Raw genomic sequence first — 17,033 nt, 5'->3', positions numbered from 1 at the left:
CTCTCTGCAGAGGTGACTCCTCTATGGCTGGTGATGATGGGGATGCAGGCAGCTCTCTGCAGAGGTGACTACTCTATGGTGGGTGATGATGGGGATGCAGGCAGCTCTCTGCAGAGGTGACTCCTCTATGGTGGGTGATGATGGGGATGCAGGCAGCTCTCTGCAGAGGTGACTCCTCTATGGTGGGTGATGATGGGGATGCAGGCAGCTCTCTCCAGAGGTGACTCCTCTATGGTGGGTGATGATGGAGGGATGCAGGCAGCTCTCTGCAGAGGTGACTCCTGGGACAGACACCTGTGAGCTGAGCTCCCCCATGCAATGCGGACTCCTGACCTCCGCTAGAGGTCGCTGATGAGCGCGCTATATAGAGCGGAGTGTGGCCTGCAGACATCAGTAGTCCGGGATGCGGACTGTGTGATGCGGAGCTCCCCTCGGCCCCCTCTCCCGGCTCTCCCCGCTGGGAAGGAGATGGAAGGTGCGGAGGAGGCGGCGGACTCTCGGCTCGGACCTGTCTGATTGTACGGAGGAGGGGGAGGAGTGAGCGGAGCTCCAACCATCAGAGGATCGGAGCGGACTGATCCCCAGACCTTCACCCGGATCGGGCAGAGGAGAGGAGGGAGGTCATCGCCATCATCACCGCCAGGAGGGATGAAGAGCCGGACCGAGAGGGACCCGAGTGCGGAGGGGGGAGAGACCCAGAGCCCGAGGAAGAAGAAGAGGACTTCCCCCTTCCTCAACATCAAGATCTTCCTGGTGTCCGAGTGTGCGCTGATGCTGGCACAGGGGACTGTGGGGGCTTACCTGGTGAGTGACCCAACATTCACCCAACATTCACCCAGTGTACAGGGGGCTGTGGGGGCTTACCTGGTGAGTGACCCAACATTCACCCGACATTCACCCAGTGTACAGGGGACTGTGGGGGCTTACCTGGTGAGTGACCCAACATTCACCCGACATTCAAACAGTGTACAGGGGACTGGGGGGCTTACCTGGTGAGTGACCCAACATTCACCCGACATTCACCCAGTGTACAGGGGGCTTACCTGGTGAGTGACCCAACATTCACCCAACATTCACCCAGTGTACAGGGGGCTGTGGGGGCTTACCTGGCGAGTGACCCAACATTCACCCAGTGTACAGGGGACTGTGGGGGCTTACCTGGTGAATGACCCAACGTTCACCAGACATTCACCCAGTGTACAGGGGACTGGGGGGGCTTACCTGGTGAGTGACCCAACATTCACCCGACATTCACCCAGTGTACAGGGGACTGGGGGGCTTACCTGGTGAGTGACCAAACATTCACCCAACATTCACCCAGTGTACAGGGGACTGTGGGGGCTTACCTGGTGAGTGACCCAACATTCACCCAGTGTACAGGGGACTGGGGGGCTTACCTGGTGAGTGACCCAACATTCACCCGACATTCACCCAGTGTACAGGGGGCTGTGGGGGCTTACCTGGTGAGTGACCCAACATTCACCCAACATTCAACCAGTGTACAGGGGGCTGTGGGGGCTTACCTGGCGAGTGACCCAACATTCACCCAACATTCACCCAGTGTACAGGGGACTGTGGGGGCTTACCTGGTGAATGACCCAACGTTCCCCAGACATTCACCCAGTGTACAGGGGACTGGGGGGGCTTACCTGGTGAGTGACCCAACATTCACCCGACATTCACCCAGTGTACAGGGGACTGGGGGAGCTTACCTGGTGAATGACCCAACGTTCACCCGACATTCACCCAGTGAACAGGGGACTGGGGGAGCTTACCTGATGAATAACCCAACGTTCACCCGACATTCACCCAGTGTACAGGGGACTGTGGGGGCTTACCTGGTGAGTGACCCAACATTCACCCAGTGTACAGGGGACTGTGGGGGCTTACCTGGTGAGTGACCCAACATTCACCCGACATTCACCCAGTGTACAGGGGACTGGGGGGCTTACCTGGTGAGTGACCAAACATTCACCCAACATTCACCCAGTGTACAGGGGACTGTGGGGGCTTACCTGGTGAGTGACCCAACATTCACCCGACATTCACCCAGTGTACAGGGGACTGGGGGGCTTACCTGGTGAGTGACCCAACATTCACCCGACATTCACCCAGTGTACAGGGGGCTTACCTGGTGAGTGACCCAACATTCACCCAACATTCACCCAGTGTACAGGGGGCTGTGGGGGCTTACCTGGCGAGTGACCCAACATTCACCCAGTGTACAGGGGACTGTGGGGGCTTACCTGGTGAATGACCCAACGTTCACCAGACATTCACCCAGTGTACAGGGGACTGGGGGGGCTTACCTGGTGAGTGACCCAACATTCACCCGACATTCACCCAGTGTACAGGGGACGGTGGGGGCTTACCTGGTGAGTGACCCAACATTCACCCAGTGTACAGGGGACTGGGGGGCTTACCTGGTGAGTGACCCAACATTCACCCGACATTCACCCAGTGTACAGGGGGCTGTGGGGGCTTACCTGGTGAGTGACCCAACATTCACCCAACATTCACCCAGTGTACAGGGGGCTGTGGGGGCTTACCTGGCGAGTGACCCAACATTCACCCAACATTCACCCAGTGTACAGGGGACTGTGGGGGCTTACCTGGTGAATGACCCAACGTTCCCCAGACATTCACCCAGTGTACAGGGGACTGGGGGGGCTTACCTGGTGAGTGACCCAACATTCACCCGACATTCACCCAGTGTACAGGGGACTGGGGGAGCTTACCTGGTGAATGACCCAACGTTTACCCGACATTCACCCAGTGAACAGGGGACTGGGGGAGCTTACCTGATGAATGACCCAACGTTCACCCGACATTCACCCAGTGTACAGGGGACTGTGGGGGCTTACCTGGTGAGTGACCCAACATTCACCCAGTGTACAGGGGACTGTGGGGGCTTACCTGGTGAGTGACCCAACATTCACCCAACATTCACCCAGTGTACAGGGGACTGGGGGGGGCTTACCTGGTGAGTGACCCAACATTCACCCGACATTCACCCAGTGTACAGGGGACTGTGGGGGCTTACCTGGTGAGTGACCCAACATTCACCCAACATTCACCCAGTGTACAGGGGACTGTGGGGGCTTACCTGGTGAGTGACCCAACATTCACCCAGTGTACAGGGGACTGGTGGGGCTTACCTGGTGAGTGACCCGGCATTCACCCAGTGTACAGGGGACTGGGGGGGCTTACCTGGTGAGTGACCCAACATTCACCCAACATTCACCCAGTGTACAGGGGACTGTGGGGGCTTACCTGGTGAGTGACCCAACATTCACCTGACATTCACCCAGTGTACAGGGGACTGTGGGGGCTTACCTGGTGAGTGACCCAACATTCACCCAGTGTACAGGGGACTGTGGGGGCTTACCTGGTGAGTGACCCAACATTCACCCAGTGTACAGGGGACTGGGGGGGCTTACTTGGTGAGTGACCCAACATTCACCCAGTGTACAGGGGACTGGGGGGGCTTACCTGGTGAGTGACCCAACATTCACCCAGTGTACAGGGGACTGGGGGGAGGGCTTACCTGGTGAGTGACCCAACATTCACCCAACATTCACCCAGTGTACAGGGGACTGTGGGGGCTTACCTGGTGAGTGACCCAACATTCACCTGACATTCACCCAGTGTACAGGGGACTGTGGGGGCTTACCTGGTGAGTGACCCAACATTCACCCAGTGTACAGGGGACTGTGGGGGCTTACCTGGTGAGTGACCCAACATTCACCCAACATTCACCCAGTGTACAGGGGACTGGGGGGGGCTTACTTGGTGAGTGACCCAACATTCACCCAATGTACAGGGGACTGGGGGGGCTTACCTGGTGAGTGACCCAACATTCACCCGACATTCACCCAGTGTACAGGGGACTGGGGGGGCTTACCTGGTGAGTGACCCAGCATTCACCCGACATTCACCCAGTGTACAGGGGACTGGGGGGGGGCTTACCTGGTGAGTGACCCAACATTCACCCGACATTCACCCAGTGTACAGGGGACTGGGGGGGCTTACCTGGTGAGTGACCTGACATTCACCCAGTGTACAGGGGACTGGGGGGGGCTTACCTGGTGAGTGGCCCAAAATTTACCCAACATTCACCCAGTGTACAGGGGACTGGGGGGGCTTACCTGGTGAGTGACCCAACATTCACCCAGTGCACAGCGGACTGTGGGGGCTTACCAGGTGAGTGAACCAACATTCACCCAGTGTATAGGGGACTGTGGGAGCTTACCTGGTGAGTGACCCAACATTCACCCAACATTCACCCAGTGTACAGGGGACTGTGGGGGCTTACCTGGTGAGTGAACCAACATTCACCCAGTGTACAGGGGACTGTGGGGGCTTACCTGGTGAGTAACCCAACATTCACCCACTGTACAGGGGACTGTGGGGGCTTACCTGGTGAGTGACCCGACTTTCACCCAGTGTACTGGGAGCTTACCTGTGAGTAACCCAACATTCACCCAGTGTACATGGGCCTGGGGGCTTACCTGGTGAGTGACCGGACTTTCACCCAACATTCACCCAGTGCAAGGGGACTGTGGGGGGCTTACCTGGTGAGTGACCAGACATTCACCCACTGTACAGGGGACCAAGGGGGCTTACCTGGTGAGTAACCCAACATTCACCCACTGTTCAGGGGACTATGGGGGCTTACCTGGTGAGTAACCCAACATTCACCCAGTGTACAGGGGCCTGGGGGCTTACCTGGTGAGTGACCCAACATTCATCCAGTGTCCCAGGGACTGTGGGGCTTACCTGGTGAGTGACCCAATATTCATCCAACATTCACCCAGTATACAGGGGACTGTGGGGGTTTATCTGGTGAGTGACCTGACTTTCAACCCACATTCACCCAGGGGACTGTGGGGGCTTACCTGGTGAGTGACGTGACATTCACCCAATCTACAGAGGACTGTGGGGCTTACCTGGTGAGTGACCCAACATTCACCTGATACATATTGCCTTGAAAAATATCGCACCCCTTGACAGTTTCCACATTGTGTCATGTTACAGCCAAAAACATAAATGTATTTTATTGAGATTTTATGTGATGGACCAACACAAAGTGACACATAATTGTGAAGTGGAAAGAAAATGATAAATGGTTTTCAACTTATTTTTTTTGTAAAAAAAAAAAAAAAACAAATGTGAAAAGTGTGGGGTGGATTTGTATTCAGCCCCTTCAGGCTGGGATCACATCATGGGGTCCGGTGCGTCCCTGATCACCGCTTCAGATGATAATCCGGTCCGTATTTTTGCACCTGAATTGCAAACCAAAAGCTGCTCAGGACCCTTTCCAAATGTGGAGCGCAGGCCGGGCAAGGAGAGACTTCATCAGAGAACAGCCGAGAGGCCCATGAGAACTCTGGAGGAGCTGCAGAGATCCGCAGCTCAGGGGGGAGAATCTGTCCTCAGGACAACTATTAGTCGTGTCCTCCACAAATCTGACCTTCATGGAAGAGTAGCAAGAAGAAAGACATTGTGGAAAGAAATCCATAAGAAGTGCCGTTTGTGAGGAGCCATGTGGGGGACACAGCAGACATGGAAGAAGGTGCTCTGATCACATGAGACCAAAATTGTACTTTGTGGCCTAAAAGCAAAACGCTGTGTGTGGGGAAGATGGATGGAGCCAAACACAGGGCAATCTTATAAGAAAGCCTGTTATGCCGCGTACACACGATCGGAATTATGGTCGGAAAAAGCTCTGATGGTTTTCCCGACGGAATTCCGCTCAAGCTGTCATGCCTACACACGGTCACACCAAATTCCGACCGCCAAGAACGCAGTGACGTACAACACGTACGACTAGAAAAAGAAAGTATACAAATATGAGCACTTTGTGTTGGTCTATCACATAAAATCCCAATAAAATACATTTTACATTTTTGGGGTTGTAACATGACAAAATGTGGAACATTTCAAGGGGTATGAATACTTTTTCAAGGCACTGTACACCCAACATTCACACAACATACAGAGGACTGTAGGAGCTTACCTGGTGAGTGAGGCAACATACACTTGATATACACCCAACGTACACTTGGCGTTCACCCAAAATTCAAAGACTGTAGAAGCTCACCTGGTGAGTAACCCAACATTTACCCAATATACACCCAACATACAGGGGACTATGGCAGGTGAGTGACCCAACATTCACCTTCCATTCACTTAAAATACATCCAATATTTACCCAAAGCTGCTCACCCAATAGACATCCAACATTCATCCAATATAAAGGGGACCCCCCTACATACAACAGCATACACCTAATATACAGGGGACTGTAGAAGTTTCCTTGGTTAGCCACATGGGGTCACCCGATACTCGCCCGATATACACCCAACACACAGGGGACTGTAGGCGCTTACCTGGTGATTGGCATGATGACACCCAACATGCATCTAATTTACACTCCGTATACACCCAGCATACACCGGAGATAGAGGACTGTAGGAGCTTACCTGACAGTGGTCACCCAATAAACAGGGGGCCATGGGCACTTACCTGAGTCACAGCTGTCACCCAATGTACACTCAGTATACTCCAAATATAGTCACAGGTGGAGGCTGCATACAAGTGGGGTCAGCTCAGTGCATGGTGTCAGCTCTGTATGTACACATTATACACCTAGTATACAGGAGGTAACCTAATAATATACAGCTGGCTGGCTCTGTGTGCACCTAGTGTATGGTGGGCTCTGCACCCCCCCTATAGTATATGGCGGGCTTGGCGCCCCCCCAGTATACAACATGCTCTGCCTCCCCCCCCCCCCCCAGTATACGGTGGGCTTTGCGTCCCCCTCAGTATACGGTGGGCTTTGCGTCCCCCCCCAGTATACGGTGGGCTTTGCGTCCCCCCCCAGTATACGGTGGGCTTTGCGTCCCCCCCCAGTATACGGTGGGCTTTGCGTCCCCCCCCCAGTATACGGTGGGCTTTGCGTCCCCCCCCCAGTATACGGCGGGCTTTGCGTCCCCCCCCAGTATACAGCGGGCTTTGCGTCCCCCCCCAGTACTCGGCGGACTTTGCGTCCCCCCCCAGTACTCGGCGGACTTTGCGTCCCCCCAGTATACCGTGGACTTTGCGCCCCCCCAGTATACCGCGGACTTTGCGCCCCCCCCCCCCAGTATACCGCGGACTTTGCGCCCCCCCCCCCAGTATACCGCGGACTTTGCGCCCCCCCCCCAGTTTTCCCACGGACTTTGCGTCCCCCCAGTTTTCCCATGGACTTTGCGTCCCCCCCCAGTTTTCCCACGGACTTTGCGTCCCCCCCAGTATACCGCGGACTTTGCGTCCCCCCCTCCCCAGTATACATCGGGCTTTGCGTTCCCCCCCCCCCCCCCCAGTATACGTTGGGCTTTGCGTCCCCCCCCCCAGTATACGTCGGGATTTGCGCGCCCCCCCCAGTATACGGCAGGCTTTGCGCCCCCCCAGTATACAGGCTGGTTAGGTGTCTGAGTACTGCATGGTACAGGGTGACTTTCCTCGGTCATTACTTCTCTCCGCATTCCTCTCAGCCTTTGCCTGGCCGGTGCACTGCAGTGGATGAGCTGAGTTACTGGCAGAATTGTGGAGAAATCTCTGCAGGATGCTATGCAGTGACAGAGAAGCCGGCATACTACCAGCTCTCCTCACCGCCTCTTATTACCTCCCTTCTATAGACACACATCATATATCAGTGTGATAGTATTCTACACATGTGAGTGTGCCGGGTCTATCCCCTATTGCCTGTCATTAGCTGCAAAGTGAAGGACAACTTTCCATAGACAAGCACCATATATCACTGTGATAGTAGTAGTATTATTAGCAGGCCAGTGTAATGTATGTCTGTCCCTTATTGCATGTCATTGGCTCCCTGTCAAACCTGCAAGCTGAAGGACTTGTTTACACAGAATGTACACCATGTACCTGTGTCATCCTATTATACACAGATGACACTTGTATGTCTATGTCTCTCCTTTTATTACATGCCATGATCTGCTTATCAAACTTGCAGAATGAAAGTCTATTTTATACAGGCTAACCGCATATATATATCAATGTGATAGTAGTGGTATCAGTGTGTCTGTGCGACTTGTGTATATCTCTTATTGCCTGGCATCGGCTGCATTTTACAGCTGCAAAGTGAAGGAGTTCTTTACATAGACTGACACCATATATCAGTGTGATGGTAATATTATTAGCATAGGGAAGTTTGTGTGTGTGTGTGTGTGTGTGTGTGTGTGTGTGTGTATATGTGTATGTGTCTCCTTATTTGCTGGCATTCGCTGCTCGTCACAGCTGCAAAGTGAAGGACTTCTGTACATAGACAAGCACCATATAGCAGTGTGATAGTAGTGATATAAACATGGGAGTGTCTTGTGTCTACATATCCTATATTTATGTGTTTTTGTCAAACCTGCATACAGTGTTAATTTTGTTGACTAAAACATTTTAGTCGACTAAATGAATATGATTTAATTGCCAGATTCAATCCACACTCAACACAGTGTAAAAACAAGGCCTACTTTACAGGGGAACACATATAGGGGGTTCTTCCAAAGAAGTGGGGTTCTTTGAATAAGTGGCACTTCCGCTCTTGCACTTCAGCGATTTTTGCACAAAGCAAACCACAGCAGACTGCAAGTGACCTCATTTCCACATTATCTCACCTTCCTCTCTAAAACACGCACTCTTTGCCTCTCCTCCTTTTCACAATTGCAGCCTCTCTACTCAAACTCACTTCTCTTCACCCCTCAATCTGTACATATCACCCTCACTTCTCCCCTCCCCCTATTATTGCACTCCTCAGCTCTTTCCAACCCTAAGCCCACTTGCTAACAAACCCCCCAGGATACTGATGCATGTCCCCCTCATACAAATCTTATTCTCATATTACCTCTTATTTTTCTACTTCTCCTAACCGCTGGAGATATTTCCCCAAACTCTGGGCCTCCCTTTATTTAACTGTACCTAACGCACCCATTACCATCACCCTACACCCTCTGGCAGTAGTCACAATCTACGCAATTTAGTCTGCAACAAACTCACCGCTGTTCATGACCTCTTTGTCACGAACTCCTTTCATCTACTTGCTGTCACCGAAACCTGGCTCCACGAATCTGACACCCCTTCTCCTGCATCCCTCTCCCAGGGTGGCCTTCACTGGACCCACTCCCCTAGGACTAATGGAGGCGGAGTATGATCCCCCCCTCACTGTATTCGTCTATTCACTACAACTTCCCTAAGAAGTGCTGTGATCTACTGGCCCCCTGGACCATTACCGACTTCCCTTGATGAGTTTTCTGCCTGGCTACCCTACTTTCTCTCCTCTGAAATTCCCACAATCCTTCTCGGTGATTCCAACATCCCTGCTAATACAAACAATCCTGCTACTTCTAAACTTTAGTCTAACCTCCTTCATTTGACCTGAAGCAATGGGTACAGGCTTCTACTCTGATGGCAACATCCTTGACCTTGTATTCTCCTACCTTTGCACTCCATGCTACTTCTCAAACAATCCTTTTCCTCTCTCTGAACTTCACCTTATTAGTTTGTCTGTCTGTCTGTCTGTCTGTCTTCCGCCACCTTTCCTTTCAATCGCCATAACCATCACCCGTAGAAACTTTCGCAACTTCAACTCTTCCCTATTCTGCTACTGACCGCCTCTATGACAAAATCTCTCCCCTGTCCTGCCCCAACCAAGCCACTTCTATCTACAATAAATCCCTGTCCTCCACTCTGGACCAGCTCTCTCCCCTCACTACATGCAGAATCGGGCCTCAACCCCCCCCCCCCACAACCCTGGAAAACAGATGACACTAAAATTCTCAAACGTAGTCACGCTCTTTAGTGTCTGTGGCACAAGACTAAGTCTCTCAAAGACTTCAACCAATACAAATCTGCCCTCCAAAAATACTATTCTTTCCTCCACACTGCCAAGCAGACCTATTTTACAACTCTTATTAATGCCTTTTCATCCAGTCCCCGTAAACTTTTTTCTACCTTCAACTCTTTACTTCGTCCTCCACCCACTGACTCACTCACTGCCCAGGAGATTGCTAATCACTTCAAAAACAAGATTGATACAATCCGTGATGAAATCTCCACTCTACAGGTATCTTCCCCTAGTTAAAGCGGGAGTCCGCCGGGACTCCGCGTTTTTTTTTTTTTTTTTTTTTTTTTTTTTTAAGTCAGCAGCTACAAATACTGCAGCTGCTGACTTTTAAAATAGTGACACTTACCTGTCCAGCGCGCCCGCGATGTCGGCACCCGAAGCCGATCTCTAGATCGACACTCGAGTGCTGCCGCCGCCATCTTGGGTATGGGAATCAGGAAATGGAGCCTTTCGGCTTCATTTCCCGGTTCCCTACTGCGCATGCGCGAGCCGCGCTGCGCAATGAGGACGGTCCCCGCTGCCTCTGGGATCTGTGTGTTTCCCAGCAGGCAGCGGGGCACTTGCGGAAGGGGGCGGGCACTTGCGGAAAGGGGCGTAATGTACGCCCCTTTCCGCAGAGAGCTAGCCCGGAAGTGGGTGCAGTTACCTGGATTATCCAGGTAACTGCACCCCCCTCCCCCCTGAAAGGTGCCAATTGTGGCGCCGGAGGGGGGGAGGAATCCGATGAGCGGAAGGTCCATTTTAGGGTGGACCTCCGCTTTAAGACCCCATATCCACAGGTACAACTGACACTCCCCTTATTCAAATCTGCTACTACAGACAGAGTTGCTAAGCTCCTTTCTAACACCCACCTAACCACCTGGACCCCATTCCCTCTCAAATGCTACGTTCGCCCTCTGACTCCATCCTACACTCTCTAACCCACATCTTCAATCTCTCCTTCACCCATGCCATTTTCCCCAATGCTCTAAAACATGCACTGGTCACCCCCATACTTGAAAAAGCCGCCCTTGGACCCTACCAATCTTAACAACCTACGCCCTATCTCCTTGCTCCCCTTTTACCTCTAAACGCCTTGAGTGACCACCTCATTAAGACTAACCTTCTTGATCCCCTTCAGTCTGATTTCGCCCTCAACACTCCACAGAAACTGCTTTTTTTTTTTTTTTTTTTTTTTTTTTTTTATTTATTTATTTATTTTTTTAAACTCACAAATGACCTACTAACTGCAAAAACCAATGGGCACTATTCTGTACTCCTACTTCTGGACCTTTTAGCTGCCTTTGACACGGTTGACCACCCCCCTCCTCCTCAAAAAACTTTACTCCCTCGGTCTCCGTGACTGTGCTCTTTAGTGGCTCTCATCCTACCTATCCCAACACACCTTCCGTGTCGCTTACAATTCTCCTTCCTTCCCTTCTCCGTCGGGGTCCCCCAAAGTAATGTTCTTGGACCTCCTTTATCTTCAATCTACATCTCTTCCCTGGGTCAGCTGATAGCCTCTCATGGCTTTCAATATCATTTCTACGCTGACGACACACAAATCTATCTCTCCACCCCTCAACTCACTCCATCAGTCTCCTCCCGCATCACTAACTTACTAACAGACATATCTGTATGGATATCACATCACTTCCTCCAACTCAACTTGTCCAAAACTGAACTTATAATATTTCCTCCCCCACGTGCCTCTTCCCCTGACTTATCTGTCAAGAGCAATGGCACAACCTTCCACCCATCCCCACATGCCAGCGTGCTAGGTGTTATCCTGAATTCTCGGCCCCACATCCAGGGGCGTACTAAGTGGGGGGGCGGGGGGGCATGCCGCCCCGGGTGCCACACACTGGGGGGGTGTCAGGCCAGCACCCCCCCCCCCCCGCAACTGAAGTGTCAGACAGCGCCGTGCAGCCCACAGAGAGAGAGCCCAAGGCACTGGCAGTGGGCGGCATTGCGGGGGGGGGGGTAGCATCCGAGTGGAGTGACATCAGCTCAGTGACCCGGCACAATAATCCCCTTCTCTCTCTGTGGTCGCGTCGCGCGGCCGTTCTGATCCGTCTCGGGCAGCGGCTGTCACTCACAGCCGAGCAGAGTGAAGCCGCCTCCCCCTCCTTGTCTACACAGTGCTGTGCATGGAGGAGGGGGAGGCGGCTTCACTCTGCTCGGCTGTGAGTGACAGCCGCTGCCCGAGACTGATCAGAACGGCGCAACGTGAGTCACGTGACCACAGAGAGAAGGGGATTGTTGCGCCGGGTCCCGGATCACTGAGCCGACAGGTGACACTTCACTCGGGTGCTGCCCACACCTCCCCCTGCAATGCCGCTGCCTTGGGCTCGTGGTACACTATGGGTCCTTAGGGGAGGCTGTGCACTGTAGGGGGGGTCCTGCACTGTAGGGGGGGGGGGGTCCTGCACTGTAGGGGGGGGGGGTCCTGCACTGTGGGGGGGGGGGTCCTGCACTGTGGGGGGGGTCCTGCATTGTAGGGGGGGGTCCTGCACTGTAGGGGGGGGTCTGTACTGTAGGGGAGGATTCTGTACTGTAGGGGGGTCTACACTGTAGATGGGGGTCTGTATGGTAGGGAGGGGGGTCTGCACTGTAGGGGATCTGTGTAACATGCAGAGGGTCCAGAGCTGTGAGGGGCTGTGTAATGTAAAGGGTGCAGAGGTGCAGGGTGCTGTGTAATGTAAAGAGATCCATAGGTACAAGGGCTGTGTAATGTAAAGGGGTCAGGAGGTTCAGGGTGCTATGTTATGTAAAGGGGTCCAGAAGTACAAGAGCTGTGTAATGTAAAGGGGTCCAGAGGTGCAGGCTGCTGTGTAATGTAAAGAGGTCCTTAGGTGCAAGGTCCTGTGTAATGTAAAGGGGTCCAGAGGTACAGGGTGCTGTGTAATGTAAAGGGGTCAGGAGGTTCAGGGTGCTATGTTATGTAAAGGGGTCCAGAGGTGCAGGCTGCTGTGTAATGTAAAGGGGTCCAGAGGTGCAGGCTGCTGTGTAATGTAAAGGGGTCCAGAGGTGCAGGCTGCTGTGTAAAGGGGTCCAGAGGTGCAGGCTGCTGTGTAATGTAAAGGGGTCCTTAGGTGCAAGGCCCTGTGTAATGTAAAGGGGTCCAGAGGTGCAGGGTGCTGTGTAATTTAAAGGGGTCCCAGAGGTGCAGTTGTGGAGAGGGGGGGTACACAGTAGTGACAAAAATATATTGAAGGATGCAGAGGTATGCAGGGGACACAGTGGGTGTTTTTACATTTTATGGTGGGGGGGTGCCAGATATAGGATCCGCCCTGGGTGCCAAATGCTCTAGGTACGCCCCTGCCCACATCCAATCACTTTCTAATGCTTGCCGCCTCAACCTCCGCAACATCTCTAAACTACGTCCCTTTCTAACCAATGAAACCACAAATCTCCTGATTCACTCCGTGGTTATCTCTCGCCTTGACTACTGCAACTCCCTCCTCATTGGCTTACCTTTAAATGGACTATTCCCCCCCCCCCCCCCCCCCCTTCAGTCCATCATGAATGTTGTTGCCACACTCATCCACCTTACAAACCGCTCAGTGTCTGCTACCCCTCTCTGCCAATCCCTCCATTGGCTGCCACTTGCCCAACAAATTAAATTCAAAATACTAACAATAAGTTACAAAGCCATCCACAACTCTGCCCCCATCTATATCACTAGCCTAGTCTCAAAATGCCAACTGAATCGCCCTCTTCATTCCTCCCAAGACCTCCTCCTCTCTAGCTCCCTCATCACCTTTTCCCATATCCTCCTCCAGGACTTCTCCCGAGCCTCGCCCATCCTCTGGAATTCGCTACCCCAATCTATCAGACAGTCTCCAAATGTATCCACTTTTAGGAGATCCCTGAAAACTTTCCTCTTCAGAGAAGCCTATCCTACCTCCATCTAACAACTGCACTATTTTCTCCATTAGCTCATCCCCCACAGCTATTACCCTTTTCTATAACTTGACCCTCCCTCCTAGATTGTAAGCTCTAATGAGCAGGGCCCTCTGATTCCCCCTGTATTGAATTGTATTGTAATTGTACTGTCTGCCCTAATGTTGTAAAGCGCTGTGTAAACTGTTGGCGCTATAAAAATCCTGTATATTTTTATTATTAATAATAATAATAATAATAATAATAATAATATTACGACTAAAATTGCATTTTAGTCAAAAGACTAAAACTAAAATGAAATTTGACTGGTCTGTAGTGCATGCTCATACCTCAATACCATAATAAATAACATATTCGATTTTTCACTCCAGCATTATATAATGAGTTTGGAAATTGTAGCGAAAGGGTAACTAATGCATTACAATTTAATTACACCCATTCGATTTTAGGCGACTAAAATGTACTGGAGATTTAGTCGACTAAAACAATTGCAGAAGACTAAAATGGGAATAAAATGCCATTTTAGTCCTAAGACTAAAACTAAATCAAAATTTGCTGCCAAAATTAACACTGCCTGCATAGCGAAGAACTACTTTATATAGACAAGAACAAGATATCAGTGTGATAGTAGTGGTATAATCTTGTGTCCATATGTCTGCCCCCCCCCCCCCATTATGCTTGTCATACCTACCAACTGAAGAACTACATTATATTGCTTAACACTATATATTTGTGTGATAGTAGTGTTTATAATCATGGGGGTGCATAGGATATGTAGATATACAATCTTTATCTGCTTGTCAAACCTGCAAATTGAGGAACTACTTGAAATAGACAAGAACAATATTGTATCACTTTGTGACAGTAGTGGTATAAGCGTGTGCACCTTTTTTTTTTTGTGTATGTTCCCTATTGCCTGTCATTAGCTGCCTTTCACAACTGCAAATTGAAGGGCTACTTCATATAGACAAGAACAATATCAGTGTGATAGTAGTGGTATAATCCCATGAGTGTGTTGTATGTCTACATGTCCTATCTTTATCTGTTTTGTCAAACCTGCAAAGTGAAGAACTACTTCATATATTCATATAGACAAGAAGAGCATACATAGCAGTATAAGCTAGCATGTCCTTATGTCTGCCCCCCCCCATGCTGCTTGTCAAACCCACACACTGAAGGACTACTATACATGAGTTCACACCATAAATCAGTGTGACAGTGTTATTATCACGAGTGTATTTTATGTCTCCATGTCCTAGCTTTATCTGCTTGTCAAACCTGCATAGTGAAGATCTACACTATATTGTCAAAAGTACTTGAGTCCATAGGGTTCATTATTGAGTTGGTCCACCCTTTGCAGCTATAAGGGCTTCAAATCTTCTGGGAAGGCTGTCCACAAGGACATTTGTGAGGTCAGGCACTGATGGTGGATGAGAAGGCCTGGCTCGCAGTCTCCACTCTAACTCATCCCAAAGGTGTTCTATTGGGTTGAGGTCAGGACTCTGTGCAGGCCAGTCAAGTTCCTCCACCCCAAACTCGCTCCTCCGTGTCTTTATTGACCTTGCTTTGTGCACTGGTCCAAATCATTTGGTGGAGGGGGGATTATGGTGTGAGGTTGTTTTTTTTCAGGGGTTGGGCTTGGTCCCTTAGTTACAGTGAAGGAAATCTTAACGTGTCAGCATACCAAGACATTTTGGACAATTTCATGTTCCCAACTTTGTGGATGTCCCCTTCCTGTTCCAACATGACTGCGCACCAGTGCACAAAGCAATGTCCATAAAGACCTGGATGAGCAAGTTTGAGGTGGAGGAACTTGATTGACTTGCACAGAGTCCTGACCTCAACCCGAAAGAACACCTTTGGCATGACTTAGAATAGAGACTGTGAGCCAGGCCTTCTCGTCCAACATTAGGGTCTGACCTCACAAATGCGCTTCTGGAAGAATGGTCAAACATTCCCATAGACACACTCCTAAACCTTGTGGACAGCCTTCCCAGAAGAGTTGAAGCTTTTATAGATGCAAAGGGTGGGCCAACTCAACATTGAACCCTACGGACCAAGACTGGGATACAAGTAAAGTTCATGTCTGTGTAAAGGCTGGCGTCACAAACTTTTGAGAATATAGTGTACTTCATATAGGAAAGAACAATAGATCTGTGTGATAGTTGTGGCTTGTATGTCTGCCCCCCTATGCTGCTTGTCAGGACTACTATACATTGGTTCTCACCATAAATCGGTGTGATAGTAGTGTCATTAGCATGCATTTCTGTTCCTATGCTGCCTGTCAATCCTGCAAACCAAGGGACTACGTTACATCAGTGTACACCATGTACTGTATGTGTGTGATGGCAGTGGTATAAGCATGTGAGTGTAATATACCGTATGTGTGGATGTCTGTTCCTTATTGCATGTCATTATATGCTTGTAACAGCTGCAAAGTGAAGGACCACTTTATATAGACAAGCACCATATATCAGTGTGATGGTGGTGATCTAAGCATGTGAGTGTAATGTATAGGGGTTTGTGTTTTGGCCCATTTTTGCATTCCTTTGGTTACTTGTTTAACGCTGCAAACTGAAGTACTACTTGATATAGAGCAGGGATGCCAAACTTCATTTTATCGCAGGCCGCATCAGCATTGTGGTTACCCTCGAAGGTGCCGGTTGTATTGGTCTAGCAGATGATGCAAGTCTGTAAAGGCGGGTCGCAAACCGCTGGTATTATCCATAAGGAACTTCACTGGAAATAAAGTTTCTTGTGGGTGATACCAGCGGTGTGAGGCCATCCTTTTCAACTGGTATAGAATCTGTTTTATTTTCCTAATAATTATAATCCGATCTCCTCCCCCCCCCCCCCCCCCATACTGACATCAGATATCAACAGCCAACACCATCAAGGCTTATTTAAAATGGTCTGCTGCAAAGTTGAAAACCGTTTTATGGTCAGACAAATCAAAATGTTACATTCTTTTTGGCAACCATGGCCTTCGGACTAAAGAGGAGAGAGGGACCTTCCAGTTTGCTATCAGTGCTCAGTTCAAATTCACGCATCTCTGAGGGTATGTGGGTGCATTGGTGTGTATGGAATGGGAAGTTTGCACATCTGGAAACTAAATCAATGCTAAGAGATGTATCTGAAGTTTAGAGCAGCATACAATCCCATCCAGACGTTTGTTTTTAAGGAAGGCCTTGCATATTTTCAGCAGGACAATGCTAAACTGCATCTATGACAACAGCATTCCTTAGTAGTA

At 50.6% G+C, this 17,033-nt stretch overlaps 1 protein-coding gene across 2 annotated transcripts in view; it reads left to right on the top strand.

Moving 5' to 3' along the window:
• Nucleotides 1–364: 364 nt before the first annotated feature.
• The window catches only part of SLCO3A1 (solute carrier organic anion transporter family member 3A1), a 546,291-nt gene continuing 529,622 nt past the window's right edge, over nucleotides 365–17,033 (top strand). Inside the window, exon 1 of one of the 2 annotated variants that reach the window (XM_077472554.1) lies at nucleotides 365–804. In XM_077472554.1, the coding sequence (XP_077328680.1) occupies nucleotides 649–804 (156 nt within the window). In that variant the 5' untranslated portion in view covers nucleotides 365–648. The remainder of the gene's footprint in view (nucleotides 805–17,033) is intronic. The other variant, XM_077472553.1, reaches the window with a different exon arrangement.

The sequence above is a fragment of the Lithobates pipiens genome, unplaced genomic scaffold (assembly GCF_037356315.1).
Source record: "Lithobates pipiens isolate NorthernLeopardFrog02 unplaced genomic scaffold, aLitPip1_a1.2 Scaffold_8, whole genome shotgun sequence".
In the NCBI taxonomy this organism is placed as follows: domain Eukaryota; kingdom Metazoa; phylum Chordata; class Amphibia; order Anura; family Ranidae; genus Lithobates; species Lithobates pipiens.
This window is presented reverse-complemented; position numbering and strand designations above follow the sequence as displayed.